Genomic DNA, 22672 nt, shown 5'->3' with positions numbered 1-22672 from the left:
TGGTGTGGAGAATGTTTTCTTGGCACAATTTTGGCCCATTAATACCAATCAATTATCGCTTGCATGTCACAGCCTGTTTGAGTATTACTGCTGGTCATGTACACCCCCTCAAGACCTTTTGCACCTTCTTTTGCACCATGTCACAAAGCAAAAGTCATCTGAGACTGATTTCATGAATATGACAAAGAGTTCAGTGATCTTCAGTGGTATTTCCTAGTCACTGGATATGAATCCAGCAGAACAATTTCAAGATGGGGTAGAACTGGAGATTCGTCACATGAAAGTGCACCGGAAAATTTTGTAGGAGTGATGTCAACATGGACCAGAATGTCAAAGAAATGTTTCCAACATCTTGTGGAATCTAGGCTACGAAGAACTGAGGCTGTTTTGAGAGCAAAGGGAGGCCTTATACGGTATTAGTACAGTGATCCTAATAAAGTGCTGACTGTGTAGGTTCACAGGTATGTATGGACAGCAAATAAAATGACTGTCACCTACTCATATATCAGATATCAGTAACTGCTGAATTCTGCAGAAATTTTAAAACCTCAGTGAAATTCCCCTTTATCTCATAAAAATCTGCCCTGAGAGTAGTTATGTGCATGTGCATGAGAGCAGATATGTGCATGTCCATGGTCATGGTAAAATGTATCACCTGCCTTTCTGTGCACTACAGCATTTTCTATCACTATATAAAAGAAGCACCACGCTGCCTTTATTGTTGGTTACACTGATTTCAAATCGAGCATATGCTTATATTAATAACGCAATATTCAAAATTTGTTTCATCAGAGTGATAATAATGGACAATGATGTCTTTCTAGATTTTTATTTTGTTTGTGAATTATATTTCACAACAAAATAAAATTGGCTTTATTATATCTTCATTCACCAAAGCAAATGTGACAACAGCATCAAGAAGTCATTCCATTTGAAAATTATACAAAAACTATGTTAGATACCAAAAATAAGACTTATATATATATATATATATATATATATATATATATATATATATATATATAAGACAAAATATCTATAGTGGTGATGGAACAGAGTGAGCATTGGCTCTGAGAGTGTCACTGGTGATTAACGCTCACAGATTGGAGTTTTCACCCTTGGTCGCGCAGAGGAGAGCTTGTGTGAGATTATGGCCTCTCTATCTGCAATGAATGTAATCTCCCAAAGGCTCGGCTGCTTATGAAATGCAATTTTAATTGGATCACCCCTTTATTATGGTGCTCCTATACTGGAATCAGGAGAGGACATAGCAGAGAGCTCTGTCTGCTTCCGCCACTGGTGGAACTGTATTACTGTTTTTGATGTCTACAACACAACTACAGCCACTTAATTTACTATCTAAAATGATCAGTGAACCTACACTTCTTCTGAGCTTTATATGTAATGCAAGTAATGGTAAAATAGTAGTAAATCTAAGTAGTGCTTTCCTTACAATGTCCTGCATGTACCTCAGCACAATAAATGGATTTATCTCAAATTTACCTTCAAAAATGTCTCGGGCATCAAGTAATGTATTTATTTTCTGCACAAGCTTTCTGTGAGGTAGCATTTAGAGCTTTTAAAATGCTTCTGACATCTGGTTCCTCTCACCACCCCTGTGAAAATATGCTTGGTTTCTTTAGAACAGCACATTTAACATTTAACACTCTGAATGACATTGTTTACAGCTTAATGACTGAATTATGCAAAATTCTTGAATTAAGTAAGTTTTAAATCTCATAGTGGATACTACATCGTGACTCAACTTCACACGATGATGCATGTTTGACAGTGTGCTTTGAATGAAAAGCATTTATATTGGAAATCAACATTCTCTAGGGTCTTATGCACTTGCACCTCCTTACCTCTGGAGGGAGACAATTGCTGCCTGCTCGTTCTCATTCTCTGCCTGTGTGGTCCCCAATACTTGCCAAGCCTGAAAAGACAATGGGTATTGAAGGCTGAATAGCTGGGTTATCACCTTGACCCCAGTGAGGTGATTGTATTGTTCAGGGCCCATAGCGCTGTGCAAGGAAAAATGACTCATTCTAGCAAGGCCCACGGAACATGGAGGCAGTTAAGTGCTTGATAGAATGAACTTCTCTCCCCAGGTGACATTTGCTGTTGTTATTCAAGTACAGCAGTGGTTTAAGGTATGTAAAGTGTATATGAATGGCTTTATGCGAGATTCTAGCTAGCTTCTCAGTCACAGTGCAATGGCCAACTAGAAGGTGCACTGGCCAGATTATATACTTTCTTGAGACATTGATGGATAGGGTGTCTTCCAAAAGTAGTATCATTGTCTATAACGGTTAGGACAACACTGTGCTGCTTTTTCAGGGAAACTGAGCCCAGAACAGCTGCAGCTAATGAGATTTTAACTGTTATGATTTCGTACTGTGATACACAATATTTCACTGGCTTGTTCTGAAAACTGGCTTCATATATCTGGTCTCCATGAGCCGTACTCCTTAGAATTTCTAGCACAAGAGAATCAATTGCTAATCAGCCCAGGGTAATTCCACAGGCAGTGGGATAATCCTCTCTGGGCTGTAAGTTAGCCAGTGGAGGTTAAGGGAATTAAAGATCATTATTCAACAGAAAATAGACTTTTTGTAAATTTTCAATTTACAGTGAATGACTGACTGTTGCTGCTCCACTGAGAATGGAGCTCTCTCTGGTCTTCTTACTTGCACATGCATTGGCTCCTTTCTCTTGTGCTCATGATGCCGTATCATACGTAAATAGCTTTCAGAGTGAGAAATAAAGCCAGTTTCTTAAATATAAGTGGCTCTTGGCTTGGACATATGGTTCTAGACAAAAATTGTGATAGATATATTATGTTCAGGGTCTTTAAACTTGCATTTACAGTGACAATTTAAAATAAATATATATTTCAAGGTTTTTTAGGGAACCTAAAATGGTTCTTGTATGGCCCCAAACAACCCTTTTTGGCACCCCAGTTTTTAGAGTTTAAGGGGCAGTCGTGCTGTCAGGTTGCATGCTGATGTTTTTATGTCATTGATTTGATCACACAGAGAGCGTCAATGCAAGTGTCCGGTTACCTCAGAGTCTTGAGGGTCCTGCAAGATGGCCGCCTCAAGCAGTAGAACTGCGTTTGGCAGGTCTCCCTCTCTGGCCTTCCGCACGCCCTCTTCAAATGCATTAGGCCAATCTTTATATGGATTGTCTGTGTGGAAGTAATATCCCTGCAACAGAAAGTGCTCAAGGCATTATAATCTGATATGTCAAGATGCATTAAAAAAGCTTTTAAAGAGATAAATGCACGGGCTTTAAAGCTTCTTAATACATTAGCTGTAACATTTTTTTTCTTGTCTAAATGTGTTGTACCTTTTCGTGAGGAGACACTGTGGAGGGTATCTGGGCCTGCTCGTTCTCCATCAGCCAGTTCCTGCGGGCCAGTTCCTCCCACTCGGCCTGCATCTTATCCCAGAACTCTGTGTCTGACTGCACAACACATTTAAAACAACAACAGTCATGAACACTCCTAATGTTCTAATGTTGCCACATGTTTTAGAAAGGCTAGAACTGATAAACCAAGTGAATTAGTGTGAATGGAGAAAATTCTAGGACAGTGTGTGGAAGGGGAAACGTTTAACGTTCTAGAACTTTGTCAATGGGAAGAACATTCTAGAACACTGTCAACGAGGAAGCGGATTCTAGAGCAGTGTCACTGAGGGAGATCTTTTTAGAAGAGTATGAATGCATGGGAGAACCTTTTAGAACACTGTGTATGGGGTAGAATATTCTAGAACAGTGTGAATGGGATGTCTGGAACCATCTAGAATAGTCTAAATGGCTAAGAACATTTTAGAACATTGTGAATGGGGAGAAAATTCTAGAACAGTATAAACAGGGAAGTGGTCTCAACTAGAAGAGTCTCAACTAGAGTCTTCTCTTCTCTCAACTTCTAGAGTCTCAACAATCACATACCGATGAGGCAAAGCAGTCACATGTTTGAGTTTACTGGTGTTTGTTTGGGTTGGTGTTCTATGATCTCTAAACTCTACACCAGGGGTTCTCGGTGGATGTGAAATTCTAGAAAAAACACGTTTAATTCATAAAGATCCTTTACACTGTGTGGAGGTTCTTTAAACTTTAAAAAGTTTCTTTGGTCTCAGACACAAAAATGGTTCTTTAAAGAAACATCAGCTGAAAGCTTCTATAGGGAACCAAAAGTGGTTCTATTATAGCGTTATTCCAAAGAACTCTTTTTGACACATATTTTTGTTTTCATGAGTGTAGGATTATTATTAGGTTAGCTCACTATCCAATAATTGCTGTGAATTATTCTTCAACTGCTATGAAACCACTATAGAAGGTACATAGTAGAAAGTTAAACCTGAGGGAGGTGGTATGTAGTTAAGGACAACAGAGTATCCATCAGCAGCATGTAGCAGGCTTTTATGAAAAAAAAAACTGTTTTCTCCATCTCTAATTGCGAGTTCAGGGTGACTTCTGTACGTTCCCTGCAGGTGTGCGCTGTACTCACAAACCTCTCAAATCCGTATCAACATAAGTCTGAACTCCCCGCACTCAGCAATCTGAATAATGAATCACGGCACATGAATATTGATGGAGGGAAGGGACTCTCCTGCAGTCATGCAGTTGAGTCACTCCAGTCCCAATCATGTGATGACTAAGCTCTGTCACAATTTCTGATTGAGGGGAAACTTTTTTTTGCTAGTAATAAATAAAAATTGAAATTGAGCCATCACAGAATGAATATGATGTATCTATTCTAGAGGCTAAAGCACTTTTTTCTATCACTGGCATGTTTTCGCAAACACGTCACTGCCATATCTGATTTGAAGAGCATGTTTTGCTGATGTCACCTTGATGGTGAACTTTTAACAGTGCATATTTCACCACTGCCTTGTAGTTTAGTCACAATGTTCATTTTCACAGCAGCCCTGTGCCGACCCTGTGGAGCAGTCCTGTGCGTTTCCCTGTTTCCTCTGCTCTAACACATGTAATCAAATGATGTAATTAAAAGTAGGCAGAGGTGATAAATAATAATGATAATTACTAAAATCAAGCATTTTCATATCAGTATCAGCTTGATAATGCAGGTTGAGAAAGGAAGGGAGAAGAAGTCTAGAAGAAGCACTTAAACATCCTGTTTGTTTCTGTTATATTTTGGTGTTTAGTTATATGCTTGAACATCCCCAGTCAAATTACACATTTTGCTGATTTTCTAAGTGAAAAGAGTTAACACATCCTCCACAAGGACCAAACTTAAATATGTCAACAGGCAAAATGTTTATTTTTCCCAATATGTTAAAAAGATTAAATAAACAGTAGTTATGCATTAAAATGTGCAGAAGCGAGTTCTCTGCAGAAGATGTGTTGACTGAAAAACAATAACAAAAACATATGTAATTTGACCAGGGACGCACAGACTTTTGTATATAGCAGTATTTATGTTCCATCAGAATAAGTCTTTTAATTTGTTGTTATTTTTTTTATTTTTCACTATTCAGGTGTAATATCTAGCATTAGGAAAACTGAAAAACACAGATAATCAATACTGAATGTTCCGGAAAAATATACTGTTATAAGAGTTTTGGCCATAGAGCTCATTTGTAATGATAAGCCCTTCATAAATGGATAAATGTGGTGTGAGAACTGCTGCTAAGTGTGATGGTGGCCTTTAAAGAGTGTTGAGTGATTCTTCAAGTTCTAACAAATTTGATGAGGCATTATTTTATTCACTGCTGTCCCTCGTGCTATGCAGATAATTGCTCTTCTATGCTCTGTGATGGGTGCAGCTTTACTAAGAGTCCAATTACTATAATTGGAAGACCCCCTGTCAGCTCCTGCATACTGGCAGTCCAACTAGTCAAAGGTCAAAGTTGAAAGCTCATTACCCCCCCCCCCTCCATCCTGGAAATGTATGTCAGGCTGAATCTTTCAGGAGGCTGTAATAGGAGGTTAAGAACATCCTTAGCAGTATTACACATCAGAGCTGGAGAGAGGAGGAGTGTGCTGCTTTCATTTCAGCAACATTTCAGAGCTGCCACTTGTTCAGCATTGCTGATGAGTCCAGTGCTGCTGGCCTGTTAGCTCTTTTGTATTCAAAAAGGGGGTAAAAAGGGGTGATCATGCTTGTACTTACACTCCGCAAGAACCACACCAATACTCTTGTTTCATTGTTAAGTGTAGGATTTAAAATTTTTGATAAGTGGAAAACTGACCAGTCAGGAATAGTTTTTCTTTGTGGTATCTAGGTAAATACAGCTAAGCGATATTTCTTATTTGTTAGCACGGAGAAGCGGCTTAGAAAATGGATGGATGGACGGATGGATAGCACTGTAAGAGTGACAGAGAATCAACTAATTACGTTTTGATTATCCATACATGGGACCAATTTCATGAAAACAAAGGTCACTCTAGGCCTTCCACAAGTCTTAGTCACATCACTGGCTAAACACTGGACACTGGCTAAAAGAAGTTGTAAAATTTTGTTTATATAGGGCGTCATGGTGGCGCTGTTGCCTCACAGCAAAGAGGGCCTGGATTTGGTTCCCCGGATGGTCGGCCAGGGTCCTTTCGGTGTGGGGTTTGCATGTTCTCCCTGTGTCTGTGTGGGTTTCCTCCAGGTACTCCAATTTCCCCCCACAATCCAAAGACGTGCAGTCAGTGTGTATGGATGTGTATGTCTGTCTGTCTCTATGCCCTGCGATGGACTGGCGACCTGTCCAGGGTGTTTTCTGCCTTCCGTTCAATGAATGCTGGGATAGGCTCCAGCACCCCGTGAAACTCAAAAGGATAAGCAGTTTAGAAAAGAAAAATAAATAAATAATATTATATATATATATATATATATATATATATATATATATATATATATATATATATATATATATATATATATATAAATATAAAATGTATGTGTGTGTATTTGTATCACTTTTGTCAGAAGAACAATCTCTTTACAATATCTTTACAAGAGAAGGAAACAATCTGCTTTAGTTTCAGTGTAAGTCAATGGTCAGCCTTTTTTCCAAGTCATTTTGGGTCATTTCTTTTAGTTCATTCATCATGAAATGTACACACTAAAAATGTCAGCAGCAGTGATATATATATATATATATATATATATATATATATATGACTTGGAAAAAAGGCTGACCATTGACTTACATTAAAACTAAAGCAGTTTTTTTTCCTTCTCTTGTAAAGATATCGTTTTGGAGATATGAATTGTTCTGACATTTTGTGTGTATGTATTTCTGTAATTTTTAGTTCATTTTCATTCAGTGTAATCATGCTTGTAACTACACTCTGCTAGTACTACAGCAATACTCTTGTTTCATTGTTACGTACAGAATTTCACATTTTTGAAATGATAAGTGGAAAACTGACCACATATATATGTATGGGAAGATACTGTATATATATTATTGCATTACTCTCAATAGCCACGTTTACGTGCAGCCTGATAATCCATTAATAATCCGACTAATAGCTCAATCGGAATAGAACACGTCCATGTAAACACCTCAATCGGAATAGGCTAATCCGATTGAGGCCATTCAGAATACAATGTCTATCCGATTGAACGAGGTGGGTAAACCTCTAAATAATCAGTTAAAGAATAATATCCGTGTAAACGCCTGAATCCGATTACATTCCCTATCAGAAGGTGTGAGAACGTTCTGCACATGCGCGGCGCGTCACAGCGAAAGGTTTATACTGTTCAGCATGGCGGAGCAGAAACTGCCCTGCAGAGGAGACGAGGTTTATACTCTGAGCTTTAAAAGACGGCGGTGGGGCAGACGGCCAGCTTATGGGTCTCAGAGCACGACGTCTTCCTGTATAAGTACATGTGAAGGACGTTTTTATGAGCCTGACATCAGTTTAAAGCCATTAAAAACACAAGCGCGCCAACTGGAAACTCCCCTCACGACAACTGGACCTCACGTGGTGTTCGCTGTCATGGTAACGTTTACTCTCAGCGCTGCATTCGTGTCATTCTACACCGGATTACTTGTAGTGGGCATGTAAACGAAGATTTTCATCAGATTGTTGAATAGAGTGAGCATAAACACCTCAGTCTGAATCCGTAATCCGGTTGTATTCAATTGGATTGGCAAAAATCTTTGCATGTAAACACAGCCACTGTATTCCAATGTGTTATAGTTGTATGATGTGTGGAGGCTGCAATTTAGTTTAGCCTGGCTTTCTATTAGTGCTAGTTATTTACATCATATCACATGATGCTATGTTACAGCCAGTAAGAGAGTCATTAAAATTATAAAGGAGTGAATTCTGTCACGTAAACACACTGAGTCCAGAGAGAATTAAGACAAAGACTTTGAGTTCAGACCAAGACCAGGAGTGGCAAGACTAAGACAAGGCCGAGAAACTCAAAAAACACTTGATGATGAAAAAAGTTACTTTCATAGGACCCCAAAAAGTCCTTCACAGTGAATCTTGAGAAATATCAGCCTGACTCCTGTGAAAATTCCCTGATGAGGTGGCTATGGGAATATGAGATGGCCAGAGGCACATTCTACTTGAACCTGTTTAACTACATTAAAAAAAAATCTGTGTTACATTTTAGGTGTGTTTAGGTTTTGCTCTGCCCTACTAGATATACGCACACACACACACATATGATCGCTCACATTAATTAAATTCTGTATTAATTAAATAACTTAAAGTTACTAAAACCATTTTGTTATTCATGGAATAATATGTGAATGATATGTTACACCCCTTAACTGTGGTAGTCATTATAACATACTGCTTCTCATGGCTTACTGCTTTATTAGAGTTTGAGTTCTTTTTTTAATCAGCGGTTGTACTTTTTTGTACTTTTCCTCGACATGTGGGCTTCCACAAACAGACAGCTCTGTAAGAATATCCCTATCACTCACTATCTCCTGGAATTCAGTTCTTGCTTAAAGTTACAAACCAAGACTACGGCACCAAAGAGATATATGGGGTCATTAAGAAAGAAAAAATTCTGAAGGCCATACAGTAGCTGTCAGTTAAGACAGATATCACTTTAAAAGAGCTCTTTCTCTAACAGGCTGGTGAGTCTGCCGATAAGAGACTGAGAGATACGGCTGTATATGTGCAATAAAGTCTGACATGCTGCCAAGAAGCCAGCTAGCTGTGACAGAGGGCTTAACTGGGGTGCTGTGGCCTCCTCTGGGCAAGAGGGCTCGGCCTGCATTCTCTCTAGCCGTGAAACGAACGATCAAGGCCATGGGTGCTGACTAGGGTGAAAGACTACCTTCTAATTAGTCACTGTTTCTAACACAAACTGCACTCAGACCACAACCTAACCTAAGCCCTTCCTGTCCACTGAGACATGGCAAAAGTTAGGTATATGGTTGCTAAGAAATTTAGCACAAGCTAGCCCATTTCCTGGGAGAGCTTCTAGATAGAGCAAATCAGGGGATGAAGCCATCATATAAGTTATCAGAGGTAACACTGTAACAATCAACAGTCATTGTTATATGATAGACTGAGTATCACTTTGACGAACAATTATGACACAACTGCAGGGGTTCCAGAGTAGTGGGACTGGCTAAGAAGGCTATATATCAATGTTGCAACCACTTTAAAATCCCAGTGATCCAGCGATCCAACCTAACTGATAAATTAGAAAACAGTGTGTTTTAGTAAAATTGCATTACTATTTATTAATGGCAAATTAGATTTATATTGCACAAGTTAACATAGGTCAGATGTGGTTATATTTGTCATGAAATTGAGCTACCATCGTTTCTAGCCAGACTGGATTTGATTAGGTACAACAACATTGGGAACTCAGTGTTATGCTGCAACTCTAAACAAAAATGGGTGAGTTTGATTCCTAGTGATGCTATAGCCATCGGTTGTTTGGCTCTTTCTGGGTGGGTAGGATGGTCCTTCTTTCCATATTACAACGCTAGCCAATGTGGATATCTGTTGACCAGTTAGCCAACACAACAGAATTGTCCGTTAGCCTTCTCCTTCAAGCCCACTTTTCAGAGGAACCTAACCTTGTCCTACCCTTCACCCTCGCAGCCTGGTGGCAACGAAAGACGGGGGGTAATTAAAAAATAAAATTGAAAAAAAGACCAACTAAAGAATAAATAAAAACGAACTCCTCATTTGGATAAAAGGGATTTAGTCATAGGCACTCAACCAAAATGTTTAAAACTGTGGCCAATAAGGATAATTTGCCTGTAAAAACACATAATAACATTATAATACATTCAGATAAACATAAATAGATTAAAAAGTAACTTTTTTAAGAATTCCTTGTTAGTAGAGCTACTTAGAAGGGCTGAACCTTTGTCCTCAGCCAGAAAATACATTCCTGAAATTCCATCACCAGCACACTTGATTTAATTTAACAAAGCAATGATTAGCCAAACCAAGTATTAGACAGTGTCTACAAATGATCTCAGGTTGCCACAGTAAGAGGTTTGAAAATGGTTTAATGAACACTCTGACACACGTAAAATCACTACATACTTCTGAGCAATAGACTTCTCATATTTCTGAGCAAATAAATGCTCATTGTTAATTAATAAGCTTTTTCAATCTAATCTCAGGTGCATAAAACTTTTGCAGAGTATTGTGTATCCCTGGTGTGTATGTACTGTCCCACCCAATCTTTTGCTCAAAAACAAATGTTAAATATTTGAACTATCCAATTGTGCCAATTTCAGCAAACAGTGACAAAGTATCATAGGATTCTGGGAGCAGATTAAATGCACTGTGCATGTAGTCTGAATAGCAGTGTAGGCTACTGTGAGTGGCTGCTATCAAGTATAAATTGCTAACCAGTTGATGCTTCGCACCACCTATCAAATATATGTTCCGCTGTCCATGAGTCAGCATTCCCCAAGTACAGACGCGGTGGTTTCCACGACAAGAAACACATTGTCCCACCCCCACCCAGATCAGTCAGTGCTGTTTAATACGGGAGACTCAGACTGCAGGCAGGAATAAAGGACAACTAACATCGGGAAGATAACTTTTAAAAGTTTTAGGACAAACAGCCTCTTTTCTTCTTAGACATACGCATACAACTGTGAAAGAAGCAGTCAAGATTATAGATCACCAGCATTTAGAGTTAGACAGGCTGGAAGCGCATTCTATACAGCAGTCGTAAAAGTATACCTGAAATTAAACTGCTCTAATGCTGCACAGTCACATTTATTCTTAGGAATAAAGCAGCCTAAACTATGACAAGTAATACATTTATATATTGGGGAACATCGCCACCTTAACCAAATATATTCAGCTTATAATTAAATTCACAGAGACCAAGGGGTCGCGTCGTGATTGGAATTACAAAAGGCTCTGAGACAGACAAGAGGCAGACAATTAAAAGTGCTTGAGTATGACATTCAGTGATAATTATTCCACTGAGACTTGTTTGGAACTTCATTATGAGTAAAGAAAATACAAGTGATATCAAGATATAGTACTGAGAGACCTCGACAGAAGTAAATGCTAAAATATAAACGCTAAAAGATAAAAAGCATTTTTTTTTGTTTTCAAGCTGAAATGGTAATGCATGTCTTTCAGTGTTATGTCTTTTTGGCAAGGTTAGACTAATTTAAGTTTCAGTAGTTTTAAACAAGTGTAATGCAGGAGCGGAGAGCGTGGCACAGCCTAATACATTTAGTTTTTACTTCATAATTTTAAAAGCATTTGAACAAGATTAAAGTTTTGTGCATACAATCATCCTACACATCTCTGCTACAAAATTAAACATAACTTTGTTTCTAGCACCTACAGTTCGCAAACAAGTCAGCCAAAAGTGGAGTGGAAATGTTCCTTTTTAGCTGTAAAACAAGTAATTAAACAGTGGTTAAGGGTGAAAAAAACAACCTTAATGATCTGAAATGAAATGTATGTATTAAGTGTGAAATTAAAAGTTTATTTGATTATTTACAAGATTATTTAAACAGTGTTATTACTTTTTTAAAGAAGTGTTCTCGACCTGTGTTTTGCTCTGTTTATAATAAATCCATTCAAAGCAAGAAATGCTGTTTTATATATTACTGAAACAGCTATAATTCAGAAATTCTCAATATCCAGTGATTTTATTGCATTCCATGGCTACTTGCTTTATTGCATTCCAAAATGTATGGGTATTACATTATGGGATTCAATTACCTTACTCTATTCCCATAATACACCTATATAAAATCCAACTCCTTTACATATCCAAGCATATAGACCCAACATTCTGTCCATTGTAATTCCACACTGTGCCCATCTTACATCCAATATGTACCAATTTGGAGCACCATTCATAGGGGCCCTCATAGAAACTGATGTCAAAATGAGATGGGTCTCAAATGGGCTCGTATGAGGGGGGCCTTTTATATAGTGCACATAAGGGGCCCGGGTATCCTCAGCCCTGTTTGCCAGCAAAGTTCCTAGTCTGTGCCCATACTGGACACACAGAAAACCCACCTGGGATCCAAATGAAGGGCTCATATAAGCCCAACATACTCTACCCATTATGGTTCAACACTGTACCCATCTTATACCCATCTTATACCCATCTTATACCCATCTTATACCCATCTTTAACCCACATAGGCTGCTGTTCAAGGGGCCTGTGTGGAAACTGAGGACAAAATGAGATGGTTCCAAAATAGGGTACCATAATGGGGCCCATTATATAATACACACAAGGGGCCCTGGTACCCACAGCCCTTTTGCCAGTGAAGGTTGACGTCTGCACCACTGTCATACCCATGTAAAACCCATGTGGGCAATAAAGGAAGGGCCCATATAAACCCAACATACACTACCCATTATGGTTCTACATTGTACCCATCTTATACTCATGTTTAACCCACATGGGCTGCTGCTCAAGGGGCCCGTGTGGAGAAATGAGTTGGATCCAAAATGGGTCACTTTGTTGGGGCCCATCATTTAGCCCAAATGAATATGCTGGATGTAACCCATAGGTGGGGTTAACTGTAACAGAAAGAGCTAGATGTAAAAATCACTAGGAACTCTGGTAAATTATAACACACGCAATTAATTTAACACGGTTCTATGTAGTTAGCACCAGATGAGCTTTCCAACCTAATACATAAATATTTACTATACGTCAAAGCTTGTAGACATTTATGCATCCAGTGGTTCTTATGAAATAAAGGGCATTAATTAATCTCCTTCACTGCAGTAACAGGGAAGACTTTACACTAGATGAAAGATCATTGCTGTGAGGATTTGATTACGCTAAGCCACAAGAGCATTAGTTAGGTCAGCTACTGATGTTGCATGATTAGTTCTAGGTCACAGCCACTCCACCACATCCCAATGGTATTTGATGGTGCTCCATCACTCCAGAGTACACAGTTTCACTGCACCATAGCTCAAAGCTGCAGAGCTGTCCAATCAACTAGCTGGGCATAATGACCTTAGACTCATGTGCAGCTGCTCCAGAGCTTACCATTCCACTGGTAATACTTTCCTATGGAGGTTATACAAGCTGTACATGTGTGCACAACTAAACACTGGTGTCAGCTATGTGAGCACATTAAAGTAGCTGAATTCACTAATTAAAATGGATACATTTGGACATGCAGCGTACAATCATCAAATTAAATATAATTAGTGAAACGTGAGCAGGTCAAACACAGCTAATATCAGTACAATGAAAGTGAAATACATACACATGACATCTGTAGTATGTTGTTGAATTTGATAAACTGCCAAAAATGCTTTTTTTTTGAGGTACATATGGACTTGATACAACTAACCCCAAGCTTATTTAAATCATTCATTAAACTGAATAGTTGGATTTTCAAAAAGCCCATTACTGTGCATGTAACAATATCTGTGTACATAAACCAAACGTGAGTCGTCAGTGTTGGAAAGACCTAATTAAGGTGCTTCTGCGTGCATTAAAACACTTGATGTGTGAGAGCCAGGTACTGAGTCTCAACAGAAGAGATTTATAGTTTTAGCAACAAAGCATAACTGATGAGACCTGCGTTTCAGTGTCGCCTTAATAAAATTTTCTTCCTGTAAAAATACAGATTGCAGGTTGGATGGAAAGCACAAACAAAATTTCAGCCGTAATCAGGAAAACGGATGAGGTGAAATGTTTCTTTGCAACGGCTGCTTTCAAAGGGAAATGAGCAGCAATTTTTAACAGAGTTTGGTTTTAGAGCGCACAGTGTTTAACTTCATCATCTAAGCAAAGAAATTGACAAACTGTCAAATGCTTAGTGGTGGAAGGAGCTCCAGCTGTGAAAAAGCAATGGCTGTCATTTCGTATCAGCTAAAACCATGTTGAGCAACAGAGGGAAAGCAATTTAATTGACATTAAGGTGAAATGTGAGCTGCTACAGGTGAGGGTCCTATCATTCCTTTTCATTGTTTCCTTGAATGACAGTTTAATTTCTACATTAAAATAAGGCATAATACTGTGTGTGCTTTGGGTGCATAAAGTTTTGACCACAAGCGTCTATTTTCTCAGTCATTTTCATGGCCACAGCCAAATTACATAGAAAACATGTGCACCAAACTATCTGCAAATGTTAATGCACAGTTGCTTTCTATTTGATTAACATGAAAAATGGAAAAAACATATAATATGTGCAAAAGTTTTGGAATCCTCCTAGTTGTAAAGTCTTAGTTTCATTCATTTCTTAGGCCTTCATTGACTCATTAGGACCAATTAAACCTGATGACAATTCTAGAGCATAATAAATTCTCTAAATCTTCAAATTCAGAACAATGGGTTGATACTATATATATATATATATATATAAATACTTATGTCTGCATAGCCAAGAAAGGCTACTAAGAATATATTAACAGGCTGCCAATTCCCAAATTCTACTGTCTGAAAAGAACTTGAGAAATTGGAACATAGTTAAGGGGAACTGTGGATGTCAGAGCAAGATCTCTAAGACCAAGACAGAACTGCACATATAACTCTCAGACAGAACTGCCCGTGTGCTGGCCTGAAAGGCAAAGCAAAATCCCCACATGACTGCAAAGGGTTTGCAGAAAGGTTTAGATGAGATGTTGTTTTTCTGTGCAAGCAGACAAAAGCAGAAAAAAAAACTTACAAAAAATGCATGCAAATCAACATCTAAATAAGGCAGAAGAATTTTGGGAACAAGTGCTGTATGTGGGAACTGATGCAGAAAGTAAAAACATACCAAAAGTACTTTTAGAGAAAAAAAGTGGATCATTTGGTGTAAAGAACACCTTAAGCATGGGGGTGGATGCTTTGGATTTATGGGGGGTTATGTGGCAGCCAGTGGCACATTAATCATTGCTTGGATAGAGGACAGGGTATATTCCACATTTTGGAAGCAAATGTGGCACAATCCATCGAATATATGAAAATACACCATAAATTATTTCAAGAAACTGAAGCAGAAGCTTATAGAATTGGCCCTCAGTCCTCTGTCTTGAATATAACTGAAAATCCATGAGTAGATCTTAAACATGTGTGTGCCAGACAGCCTGAGAACAATGCAGAACTAGGAGTGTTGGAGCAGGGGAAAATTCCTAAAACAAGAAAAGAAAAACTCCTAGCTTGCTACAAAAAGCATTTGCAAGATGTAATGTTGCCAAAGGAAGAGTTACTAAGCACTGACGTAGTATACCAAACATTTGAATATGCCATAATTTAAAAAAAGAAATCCATTTTTTTATGTTCATCAAATAAAAAGCAACTGTGCATCTGCAGGAAAACTGCTGAGTTATTATTATAATGATGAGACTTATTTTCACTTCAAAAATCAACAAAATATGTAATTTGTCCAGAGGTGCCCAAACATTTGTAAGCATATCAAAACACGTCAAAACTGGTTTTCAAGGGAAACTGAATGATCAGTTTAATCTTGCATGGTCTGTGCTTTGTTTATGCTATCACTACCTCTGAGCAAAACGGTCCACTTCAGTGTTAACCTGCTTCTCACCTCCTGCTGCTACTGCATTGTTCCTAATGAGAGCAGCATGCCTTAATTTTCACATTGGCTTTTGTACGTCCCAAAAGTGCCTGGGTAGTCAGAGCTCTCCCTCGGTGATCTATTTTCTGAGGTCCACTCAATTTAGGCATGACTAGAACATTTCACATTTTCACACAGCTTTAATATTTTTGGCCTTCAGAATTTGCATGCAAATGCATCTTAACCCCATCATACTCATATAAAACTGTAGAATACTTAAAAAATAAATGTAGAAACTTGCACTGTGCAATGTGCACTCTTATATTTTCTATCACTGCACAAAAGAAGCGTAATGCTGCCTTTATTATTGTATGCACCATGATAGTTTCTGCATCTTCATGGAATTCTGATCACCAAAGGCTGATTATTGATGTTTCCATTAATAGGATGACACAAAGCCACTGAAGTGTGCAGATTCCCCAGTATATTCACATTCATTACTTTTTTTTTTATCAAAGTGGTAACTAAAAATGACCAATTATCTTGTAAGATCATGTTCTTCACACATTAAAATATACTCCAGTCAAATGACACGTTTTGTTGTGGAATAGTTCACACATTCTCTAACTTAAATATTGCATGTCTCTGCAAGTTTTAGAGCACAATTCCTATTTATTTGCTAATATTGGAAAAAAATTAAAACAAAATACAAAACATACAATTACATTTGCACAGGTCATATTTTATGCTTTCCACTATGTTAACTTTAGCAGATAAACAGCAACTGTGCACTAAAATGTGCAGAGGTGTGTTCTCTGTAGTGGATGTGCACTTCTTTTACTCAGAAAATCAACAAACCATGTAAATGTCTGCATAAGACTGTAAATGTGGCAGGTTATTAAATGACAAAAAGCCAGCTGAAAAGCAGAAATATCTGCTTTTTTGCTTTGGCATTACAGGGGTTAATGAGAACTTACATTCTGCTTACTTACATTCAAGCTCTGACACACTGGACAGCCTGGAGCTTCCCCACCGTTTTAGTGCTTGAGCTATATCTTTTGTTCCGGACAGCCCACAATTACACAAATGAAATGGATCGGAAACCTGCCATGGAAAGCAGCCTTCTAGACAAGTGCACTCTGCACCACGTTCTTAATTAGGACAAATGTATGCAGATAGGAGGCTGCCCAGAATGCCTGAAGCAGGAGTGAGATATCTAAAGGTACGAGCTTCAGAATGCAGAATGGAGTAATCAATCAATCCTCCATTTGCTTTCTTGTGCCCCTGGGTAATATTACTTATCGGAAAGCCCCTGCCCCTCAGAGGCAGTGCCCCACCCACTCAGCTTCAGCAAATCCTGCCTGGAGGGCACCACACAGACATGACGTCAGCGGCCACTGTGGCGAGATTCCCGAGATAATCCGAATATACCGGCTGGAACGTTCCTTGCTAAGCACTCCTCTCACTTTTGCATCTCCTTCTTGTGTCTCCTCTATTATTCATCTGCTTTCACAAATCAGCTATGCTTGTAGCCCTCCAGTACTCCGAAACTGCAACACATGTAATACAATAGCCAACGGCTCTCTTGCAATGACTGGAGCAGAAAAGATTCAAGAAAGACAAGTAGCAAGAGTGTCTGCTGTGGAAACATCTAGCGGTTTCCATTTCACATCTGTCAGTTATTGACATAACCCTAAAAACCAGTTGGAACATATGTATTTCCCTCTGCTCTGCCATTGTTCAGTGAGCATTTGCAGTCATCTCTAAAGACGGATTTTCTAGTTCATAACACCAGGAAATGATACCTAGACATTTTCCCCTACGAGCTGCATGAGATTTCCTTCATTACTGTTTCTGAAACAGCGCATGGTTATGATGATTACTGGAGCTGAACATCTAGTGTTTAGCAGCATGGACTCCAGGTGAATGAGGCCTTATCTGATTACTGTAACTACTATACCTGCTGCCATCTGATCCTGCAAGTCTGCGGCAGAAATGACTGACCTATTTACCTCTCCTTTCTGCAGTGGAAAACCGAGTATTATTGTGGGGCTTGGATTAGGTCATGAACATGTTTTCTAACGCTTTCTTTCAGTGAGGGTGGGGTAATTATCACCACATTCTACATGTGAAATAAGGGTGCACTGAGGGAGATGTTATTATCACAATCAGTATCAGTAGCTTGGTTTCTATCCACATATATTCATGCCTATTTTGACACACTGGAGAAAAGAACTTTAGATGGTAAACAGCCACAAGGCGATTGCAGCTGGCGAATGGATATTTCCTACGCAGTTATATTGCCATTGTTTTCTGACTCTGCACCGCATAGTCATAAAATTCAACAAAATAGCAAAAAGACATTAAATATTTCTCTGTAAACTCATTACTTTTTTCTCAGCAATGACTTAGCTCTCCTGTACAGAGCTGAGAAAACTCTGATGGAAGCCTATTTTGCTTTTTTTTTTTTTTTTTTTTTTGGCAGAATTTTTATATCTTGCAGATAAAGCCAACTTAAGCATGAACAGTATTGCAGATAAATCAACACATCTAAAATGTAACCTTCAGCATGAGAATAACAGGTTATAACACAAGCTATAACACAAAGTCTTTATACCGACTTTATACTGTTATCAGAATTTTTGATAGTTTTGATAGTAGTTATCAGAGTCTGAACCCGACCCATGCCTGACAAAATTTTGTCTGAACCTGACCCAAACCACATAATCAAGTTTTGAGTCTGAAATCCATCAAATTTATGTCTGAAACTGACCCGATCTGGCCCGTCCCCCTAGCCGGACAGGAAAGCGTAGGCTAAATTACTCGACAGCAGCAATAATAGCTGACATCAGCTATTATTATAAAATACAAAATAATGTGACATAACCAGTGAATCAGCTGTCCAAGTAGTTAAACTACCACTTATGCAAAGGTATTTATGAGTGTTTTCAATGTCCCAAATGTTTCTTACAAGTGTGGGCCCAAGTGTGGGTCACCCCAGCATGCCTGATTAAAATGTAGAGGTAATAAAAGACAAGAGAAAGAACAGATTGAACAGTCAGGTTTGGACAAAATGCCAAGCTCTGTTGGTCAGAAAAAAATGACATCAAATGAACTCAAGTTCAGAATGGTCACCTGATCACTATTCCTTATGTTGGAGAAGGAGCACCATTATAGGAAACAGAATCCATGTTTCAGGTATATGATTTCGGACACTACCGTTACAGGAGTTTGCTCATCACTCTGCATTAACTGTCACGTTCTGCTCAGGGAGAGATTTCCATTTAAGCATTAGATATGTTGAGTTGCTGTCCTCCTCAGAGAAGCTGCTTATGAATCTTCAAACAACAGAGAGCATTAATTGCATCTATTTCTGAAGCTAGATTGCATCTAAGCTACATCAAGGCCCCATTTCAGTACTTTTTTTAATCATGCTTTTGGCCACTTCGACTCACCGCTCAGATGTGCGTCACACCTACATTACACAAGGCCTCTTGTGAGGATTTGAACACACTCACTCACCCTCTTCCAAAGTTTGAACAGAACATACATAAAGTTTGTGAATGTCTGGCTGTAAACACTGGTATAAAGTAGTGGTGTAGTGTCTTTCTTTTTGTTGTCCGTCATTTACCCTTTAGCATGCTAATTCCTAGATGGCAAGGAGACAGTGGGCTACTGTCGGCCTGTTGACAGCAGAGCTGGCCGCTTGCTTGCTTGCTTTCTGCTCAGTGCTTTCTGGCCGGTGCCATAGTGTTTATGCAGAACATTCGACAAAATGCTGCTTTTCAGCACTCATTTTCACTCATTTCCTTTCTTTGGAAGATTTTCTTCTGTAGCATCCCTGCTCAGAGGATTCCTTCCTCTGTTTAAAAATCTCAGTGTTACATAACTGAGATGTTATGGTTTTGTAATGTTAAGCATTTTAAAGTAGTTTACTGCTATGCCTTATTAACAGCTTTGTCTGTGTTTGAAATGCAAAATGGGTCAGGATGCAATGATTTCTTAGCAAGTTCTGCTGCCAAATTCGACAAGTACGTTCCCTCATCCTTCCAAAGGCATATTTGGCACCTTTCACTTGAGTTAATGTAGTAATAGTACAGCCTTTAAGATGGCATCAGGGATTCCCCTGAGGGGAAACAACGAGGCAAAAGTGACGGGGCATGTTAAAACTGGTATGGGAACGGGTGACAGAGGTAGTTTAAGAGGAGCCCAGCCATTTCCTATTTCTCCCATTATACCAAAAACATGACAGCAAAGTGTTACAAGGCACTTTCAAGTGAGTCTTCAATGACAAGCTAAACAGCTAAAACGTTTAGCTTTAGTGCAGGAATTCCTTAAATTTTCTAAATTCTAGGAATTAGAATAATATATTACATAATAAAAATGAAATGAAACATTTCAGTAACCTTTGGGCAATATTATGTAGGCATTACAGATACTAAACGTTGACAGGCTGGCCATGGGATTGACCGTGGGATTGTAGGGGCTCAGTGAATGATTACATTCCCCAGTATTACTTAATATACAACAATAAATAGTGAACAGAGCAAAATTTCAGAGCCATTGATATTCTTCACTGCTTGTGTCTGTACTGTGTACTTGAAAATGTCACTTACTTCCACGGCTGCTTTGGCTCGCTCAAATTCCTCCTCAAGGGACTGGTTTCTGGACAGGAGTGCGCTGCCCCACCGCTGGTCTTTGCTCAGTCGGCCCTGTCAGACACACACACATATGCACACACAGTAGGAGTGAGCGAGCGCGTGGCTTAGCCATCTCTCCAGACCCCCTGACAGGGGAAAAAGCCCTGCCCTTGCAAATCTCTGATGCCAGCAGCAAGGGGATGTGCTACCATCAGCAGCTCACGCCTACACCTCTCCCTCTCTGAGGCTGTACTGTGCTCATACACCTCCCCTATATCCCCCCTACATTAGCCATTCACCCTGTCTCACAACAGCCCTGGACTGACACGCCACTGTCAGCAAACCCTCCTTTGCACATTCCTCTCAATGTGCATATCTGAATATTGCATGGCTGAAGATATTTGGTCATGACATTCATTTAAATCTGGAAAAAAAGCCAAGACGTTTTGGAGGAGTGCATGGGTAGGCATGCTACATATGCAGGAAAGCAAGTGATTTCACACTTCTGAACAGAAAAAAAACCATCAAATAACATTCCAGTGGCTTATGAACTCCTGAGGCAACACTCAGGCTACTGCAAATTTGTACATGTATTCATGACTGTACTGTAAAATATTGCAGTAATACTGTTTTCTTTATTTATGGTATTTTGTCATATTTTGAATACGAATTCTGGGAGCGAATGTTCGTTCTTATGGGTTTGCTATTGAAATGTCCTCAAATGAATAATGTGGGGGGTGGGTGGGTTATGGTTTAAGGATAAGGGGTTGATGCAGAAATTCACTTTTTGTTGTTTTACTTGAAACGTGTAATATGTCTGTGATTCTACAAAAGGCAATAAAGAAAAAAGAAAATGGGGAAAAAAAAGAATAATGTGAAAATTAAGTACATTGTATCAAATTCCATAAAATGAATACAAAATTTGCCTGATTTCATGAAATTAAGTTTCAATGTGAAAATAGAAAATTAGAAAAGACAGATAATAACCACAGAAGTAGGTTAGTACAGCTTTGATGATTTATATATAAGAGGCAGAATCAGAGATCAGTAGCATCTTTTTAATGGCAGTGCTACAGTTAAAATATCCGTAGCCCTCACAGGTCAGTGAATATCAGACCCTAATGTAAGTGCAGTGGTTGACTGTGGTAGTTTATGCTTCGGAGTAAACATCACCTGTAGTTGTGTCCAATTAAATTCAAGCAAATATACTGACCTTCACAGCAACTCCTATAATTTAGTGTGATTTCAATTATATGTCTAGTTTTACCATTTTTATGCTATCTCAGTAAAATCTTGTGTATTTACAGAAATTTGTTGGCAATTAAACTGCCAGTACCTGAAAAAAGTTTTGTGTACTTTAATCTGCAACTATTATAAAAGGCCTTTAATCCCAGCCATTTAAAGTCTATAATATTTGATGGTGGCACAATACTGCATTTTCTTTTCTGAAACCAGTATAAATACTGAAACCTTGACTACTGGCTGACGTCAATATTAATTGAATATTGTTTTTTTATAACTACTAAGCATTAAATTAAGATGACTATCTTTGTGTGAAGAATTCCCACATAGCCAACATAAAAGCAACTTATATGAAACTTAAATTAAATTATTATAACACAAAACTAACTTAATAGCAAATCTAACACAAAGGCTTTGCTTAATAGCCAGCAACGTGATAAACTCATGTTTATTTTAGGCTACATGTGGCTACTGTAATCACATGGCCTACTTTATTTTGCTTTACACCACTTACACTACGACAGGATCTCATGCTAGATTTGTTACAGAATTGGATGGTATTCATTCTTTTTTCCTGCTGCTATGAGGCTGATGCAAAAACTGGATACAAGATTGGTACCATGTCTTATAATGTAAGCTCATTTATTTTGTATATTTGTAACACACAATGTCGCATTTATCAAAATCATGTCATGTAGTACATCATAACAGTAGATTACTATAAGCTTCAGTATTTTTTTTGCTGAGAAGGACATTTTGTAACTTGTACTTGGATCCCTGCAAATATTAGGGAAAGCGCCTGCCTGTCAAAGGCAAACCTCTAGCTAGCAGAAGTAAATAAGTAAATCCCACTGCTACAGTGACTAAGGAGCACAG

At 38.6% G+C, this 22672-nt stretch overlaps 1 protein-coding gene across 4 annotated transcripts in view; it reads right to left on the bottom strand.

The window, feature by feature from the left end:
- Positions 1-22672, bottom strand: part of pex5la (peroxisomal biogenesis factor 5-like a) — a 116034-nt gene that overhangs the window by 8919 nt on the left and 84443 nt on the right. For all 4 annotated transcript variants that reach the window (XM_017698095.2, XM_017698094.2, XM_017698096.2 and 1 more), the window contains 4 exons: positions 20531-20626; positions 3352-3468; positions 3066-3209; positions 1866-1936 (listed from right to left, as the gene is read on the bottom strand). In XM_017698095.2, coding sequence (XP_017553584.1) covers positions 1866-1936; positions 3066-3209; positions 3352-3468; positions 20531-20626 — 428 coding nt within the window. The remainder of the gene's footprint in view (positions 1-1865; positions 1937-3065; positions 3210-3351; positions 3469-20530; positions 20627-22672) is intronic.

Source organism: Pygocentrus nattereri, chromosome 26, assembly GCF_015220715.1.
Source record: "Pygocentrus nattereri isolate fPygNat1 chromosome 26, fPygNat1.pri, whole genome shotgun sequence".
NCBI classification, from domain to species: Eukaryota; Metazoa; Chordata; class Actinopteri; order Characiformes; family Serrasalmidae; genus Pygocentrus; species Pygocentrus nattereri.
The sequence above is the reverse complement of the archived record's forward strand: the minus strand, read 5'-3'. Positions and strand labels throughout refer to the sequence as shown.